At 40.7% G+C, this 6,000-nt stretch overlaps 1 protein-coding gene across 1 annotated transcript in view; it reads right to left on the minus strand.

Moving 5' to 3' along the window:
- LOC139733855 (probable bifunctional dTTP/UTP pyrophosphatase/methyltransferase protein) overlaps positions 1-5,634 on the minus strand; it is a 28,398-nt gene extending 22,764 nt beyond the window's left edge. The window contains exon 1 of the mRNA XM_071644659.1: positions 5,545-5,634. Coding sequence (XP_071500760.1) covers positions 5,545-5,634 — 90 coding nt within the window. The remainder of the gene's footprint in view (positions 1-5,544) is intronic.
- Positions 5,635-6,000: the final 366 nt, after the last annotated feature.

Raw genomic sequence — 6,000 nt, forward strand, 5'->3', positions numbered from 1 at the left:
CGTGCTGAAATTCTTCTGGCGCTGTTGATATACCGAATGGCATGCGAATCCATCTGTATCGGCCGAAGGGTGTTGCAGAGGTTGTGAGGAAGCTGCTCCTTTCAGTCAGTTTCACTTGCCAAAACCCATCTTTTGCGTCCAGGACCGAAAAGACTTTGGAATTGGACAGCTTTGGCAAGACATCATCCATGGTTGGCATGAGGTAGTGCGGTCGTTTGAGGGCTCTATTTAAATCTCGCGGGTCAATGCAGATCCTCTTCTTGCCCAGCTTCCTTACAATGACTGTGTTGCTCACCCAATCAGTGGGTTGGGATACTTTTTCACTATACCCCTGTTTTGTAGCTCATCTAGCTTCTGTTTGAGTTCAGGTTTCAAGGCTACTGCGACCTTCCTTGCCAAATTCTTGACGGGCACGATTGTGTCATCCACAGTCATGTCATACTCGCCAGGGAGACTTCCGAGTCCTTCAAAGACATCACTGTATTCGTCGATGATTGCTTGAGGGGGTTTTCTTTCTTTCATCTGGTTGACCTCATTCAGAGCATTGCCTGCTTTGACATATATCAGGCCCATTTCCAGCGATGTCTTGCTTGATAAGAGTGGCATTTGATTTGTTTCTATGACCTTGAAGCCACTTCCTGCTCCCTGTCCTCATGTTGGCATGTGAGCGTACATTCCCCTCTGACTGGTATGGTTCGGCCATCACAGAGTCTTATCATAGACTTAGTTGTTTCAAGCTGTGGTCGACCAGAGTTTTCAATTTCACAGAGTTTCTCGAATGAAAGCACATTGCATGTAGCTCCTGTGTCAATTTGGCATTCCATAGTATGCTCATGGTTCTGGAGCTTCACCGTGATGGGGACTGTCAATTTCCTTCCACCATTTTTAATGTTCAATGTCCCTACTTCCTCCATGGCAAAGGTCTCATCGTCACTGCTTTCGTAGGAGTTGTTCTCATCTACCTGATGTAGGGATGCTGGTTTGCCTCTGGCCATGCACACATTCTGGAAATGGTTTGGCTTGCCACACTTGTTGCAGGTTTTCCCATAAACTGGGCATTTTTCTTTATGTTTCTCATGACTGCCTCCACAATATCTGCAATTTCCTTTCTGATTGTGTGTGCCTTTCTTCTGGCCTTTTCCTTTCTCTTTCCAGTGCTTGCTCTGTGTATGACACTGCTTTTGGTTGTAGCGCCCTCCAGTGTTGTGCCTTTCTTTTCTTTTAGATTTGTGCGCAAAATGCACATTCTCCTCTCCTTTAACTACTTTGAGCTGTTGCTGCGCAGCTTCACTGACCTCTAATGTGGCAATGGCCTTCCTAAGGTCACACACCTGGGCCCGCTTCCTAAAGAGTCTTGCTTGCGCCTGTTTATCCTTGCAGCCCAGGACTAATCTGTCCCTGATCATTTCTTCTTGTAGGTTACCAAATTTAGATCTATTGTTTCATTTTGCTGTTGGTTGGCGCTGTGAAAGGTGTAGCGATCATAGAGAACATTCCTTGCTGGTGCAAAACGTTTGGTAAGCTTTGTCAGGATTGAGTCTGGATTTTTTGCCTGTTCTTCAGTCAGGGCTAGAGACATCAGCCTTTCTTTACATTCTTGCCCCATTACTGCTCGAAGTGTAGCTACTTGTATTTCCTGAGATTTCTTGTTTAATTAGGTCTGTGGCCACACAATAGTCGGTCCACAATTCTTTAAAGACCTTCTAAGTCGTTTCGAGATCGCCCCTGCAGCTCATCGGCTGAGGCGGTGGTATCTGGCATGTCGCCATTTTCAACAGGTGGGACTACAGCGGTAGATTTTAAGCAAATTCTACTCATGCATCGGCTGCAGCAGACTTGGGTTCCGGCGTTGTGAGCACCTCTTCTCAGTCAAATTTTCCCTTGCATGACATGGCAAATATCCGTTGCACGGGATCCCACTCCTGACACCATGTTGGTTCATATCATAAAGACTACAGTGCACTCCCGTTACAACGAACACGGTTATACGAAGTAAAACTTCTGGTCCCAGAATTATTGCCATTAAAGTCTATGGTAAAAAATTCGCTTATAACGAACATGGTTATAGCGAAATTTTAATTATAACGAAGTCTTTTCCGAGCACCACCGACAAAGAAAAAGAAAAGAAATGTGCTCCGTTATAACGAAATGCGGATCACTTTCATAAATACGTACCGGTAGCAGAACAATTCATAACATTTCTATCGTCTCTGCATGGGCGAACGCTTCAATCACTGTGCATTCGCTCCGTGTGTCACGCACAGTTTTCGAGGGAACTAAACCCTAGTGCGTTATTGTAATACAATAATCTGAAATTGAATAAGGTTCGTTTTATTGTTCCAAAGGTTCTTATTACAAAAAACACAGATTCTGATACACCTACATGTCCGTTAGTGAGGAAATGAAATAGGGTTTGTTATTACGAACATTTTGGTGTTATTCCAAAGGTTTGTTGTTAATAAGATTCGTTAATCCGACAATGAAATAGGGTTCTTATTACGATGATTCGTTAATCCGAAAATGAAAGGAATTCCAGACTTTCGTTAATCGGAACATTAAAAAAAAAGTTTTGTTATTCCCAAAGTGAAAAAGGTGACTCCACTAACTAAACTTAGGAATTGCAAGAATTGTCTTTAAAGAAATAACCAAACCTTCGAAATAACTAACCTTTCTCATTTTTGTGATTAACAAACCTTCTTCGGTATAACAAACCTTATTACATTTTCGGATTAAAAAAACTTTCGGAACAACGAACCTTCGGAATAGTGAACCTTTTCTCATTTTATAGTTACTAACCTTCGAAATGACGAACCTTATTTCATTGTCCGATCTACGAACCTTCGGAAAACGAACAATTTATTTAATATCTAAATCATAAACTTTCGGAATAACGAATTTATTTAATATCTAAATCATAAACTTTCGGAATAACGAATTTTCGGAAGAGCAAGGCTTCAAATAAACAAACCTTCGGAATCTTGAGAATGACGAAACTTCGGAATAAGGAGTTTTTGCAGTAATGAACTTTTGTAAGAAACGAACATTTGGCATAGCGAATTGTAACCGAATCCTTAACCGTCATTTTCTAAACATGTGTGACAATACAAACAACTTTATATGCTCTCTTTTAAATGTAATATTCAATGAAATTAAAAAGGTAACATCCCATTTCACATAGTTTTCCAGTGTGAGTATCCAACAAAATGATAATTTACATGCGTGGTTTCCTTGTTTTCGTTATATATTGTATTTGTTCGGTTATAACGAAATTTCGTTATAACAAAGAAAACTGCCGGTCCTGAGCATTTCGTTATAACGGGAGTGCACTGTATTCAGACTGTAGTTACAGTTCACTGTTTACTCATGGTCTCAGGCTTTCGTATCAACGTTTCGCATATGTCTGTATGCGTTACATGTGACATCGATAGTGATATCGATAGCTGTGTGATCCGGATCACATATTCCCATAACAATTATACTGATTCAAATTTTTACACTGGCTGTTTCTATCTCTCACATTTTAGACCTATTTTGAAGCATTAATGCAGGGTTTTAATTTCATCTGCAAATGGTAAATTATTGCAGCTCAGGGATCTTTCTAGGGCTGCCATGCCTGGCAAGCTTCTTTCATGCTTCACAAAAAAAAACAACAACAACAACAAAAAAACCCACCCCCCCCAAAAAAAAAAAAAAAAAATCTTCCTAGGCACATACAAAAAGGCATGTCCAACCACCTAAAACTACTAGTACTTACTAAAAGTCAGATTTAGAGACAACAGGGCTCGCAATAGTGGCGGCGCGGTGGCACAGGGCCTCTCAAACTTTGCCACCCTCCAAATTTTAAAAAAGGTTGTCTTTTGGTGGTGAGGCCAGGCCCTGGAGACAGGGTTTATTTCTTTCAAGAATTCTTTTTCAAATCGATGCGCAGTATGAATCAAACCACAAAATTTACGGTACGGTAATCATGTAGAAATGCACACCATGCACACCTACCATTTCCTTCCTTAATTTGTCAATAAAAACTTTTCGTGGCTATCAGAAATGTCAAGATGAACCATATCTGATGGTTTCATTAAATTTCATAGCCAAATACAGAAGAAAAGTAGCTAATTTTGACTCAAAAGTACGCCGATCGACGACTGTATCAGCGTAGCATGATTGATGATACAAGAACTACAACCCCAATATTTGCTTTTGTTTCGTAGTAAGGTCCATTTTATTATCTTTTATTGTTTTTGTACACATATTATCCTCCCATCATTCAGTCAGCAAAATATGTTGACAGATACAATGTTTGTATACAGTCAAACGCAGCACGCAGGAGAAAATTAACTAAAACAACAAAAAACAGACGCATCGAGATCACTTTCTTTCTTCAACTTTTTACTGTTAAGCCGACGTAATTATTGTGGTTAAACACCAAACAAGCGGCTGTATCACAGACTACAACGATTGATCATCATCATTACATAATATCGCTTTTCCACATAATCGATCATCAATCATGCTACGCTGATACAGTCATCGATCGGCGTACGTTTGAGTCAAAATTAGCTACTTTTCTTCTGTAATTGGCTATGAAATTTCATGAAACCATCAGATATGGTTCATCTTGACATTTCTGATAGCCACGAAAAGTTTTTATTGACAAATTAAGGAAGGAAATGGTAGGTGTGCATGGTGTGCATTTCTACATGATTACCAAATTTACAGCTTAAAAATACTATCAAAGCTCCTTCTGTGGGAAGGTAAACAACCCCTACACCCCCCCCCCCCCCCCCCCCCCTGGTCACTCCAGAATCCAGGGACAGTCTTGCAGCAAAATCTTATGTCATACCTAGCTGCTCTCTGACCTTGGCATATTGTGTTGCTAGGTGTAGGAGTAGGAAGGCAGACTCCTGGCCAAAATGACATGATCGGTAGTGCTCCAAGTCTCTCTTATATTAAATCATGCTCAACGTACAACTACAAGTTGATCTTTGGTTTAATATTTTGTTAGGCGACTTCAAATAAAATCAAGCAATGATCGTTAAGTGTTATGTGAAACCGAGTCAAGATCGCAAACGCATACACCTGTAGGTCTACGGGGCACTGTATGCGGTAACCAGTACCATTTGTACGTGTTGTGTTGGAGTCACGGAGACTCGCTGGAGCGGTTACCGTGCCGTCCGTCCCGTCTGGAGTACCGGTATCGTGCCAATCTCTACGCATACGGACAATTCAGTCTGTTGGGCGGAATATCAATACCAGTTCCACTTTGCCACAATAACATCTCTAATGCAATGACCAGACAAAATGCAAATATCCTTACAACGTCAGCCTAGTTATCATGGTTTTAATAGTCTATTTTTGTTGGAATTTGGCTTAGCTTACTTAGCTGCGTACAGTCTAACTGTGAGTGTTACATGTATGTAACGGTTAACATGGTATGATGTAACCGTTGGCCGTTATAGGATTTTACAATGCCTAACATTAAATATAACACGCGGGACTAAGCAGAGTTATAGTTGATAAAACGATTATTTAGTTAACGAAGAAACCTACAATTCGATCGAGTATTTCCTTCCTCCTTGGTGATCCAGAAGCCAGAACAATTCTCTTTCCTGCGAGTTTGGACATCAACGGCTGTAGCATCCTGAACTAAAAATGACAATAGTTATTTACGAAGCTAGCGACTACAATGATCTTCAGTTGATTGTGTTGTAGAGTAGCATCATTATATTTTTGCGGAACCTTGTAACACACGTGCGTGCGTACGTTGTTGTTGTTGTTATTGGTGGTGTTTATCGACGCTTTTCAATCATTCTGATTAGAGTACAATGTACTTAGTATCTGCGCCACGTCTTCTCCACAAATAGGAGTCCATGAAAGAGTCTATTATGAGCTCAGTTCGGTTGATCACGTCACGCTCACTCTGTTCTAGGTTTCGGCTTACCTGTCAAGTGGCAGTGTGTGAGATCAATTTCCCTCCACCGTTAATAGTGCAGTATAGAGAGAGAG

The sequence above is a fragment of the Diadema antillarum genome, unplaced genomic scaffold, assembly GCF_040938485.1.
Source record: "Diadema antillarum isolate AM-2024a unplaced genomic scaffold, OU_Dant_1.0 seq00000501_RagTag, whole genome shotgun sequence".
NCBI lineage: Eukaryota > Metazoa > Echinodermata > Echinoidea > Diadematoida > Diadematidae > Diadema > Diadema antillarum.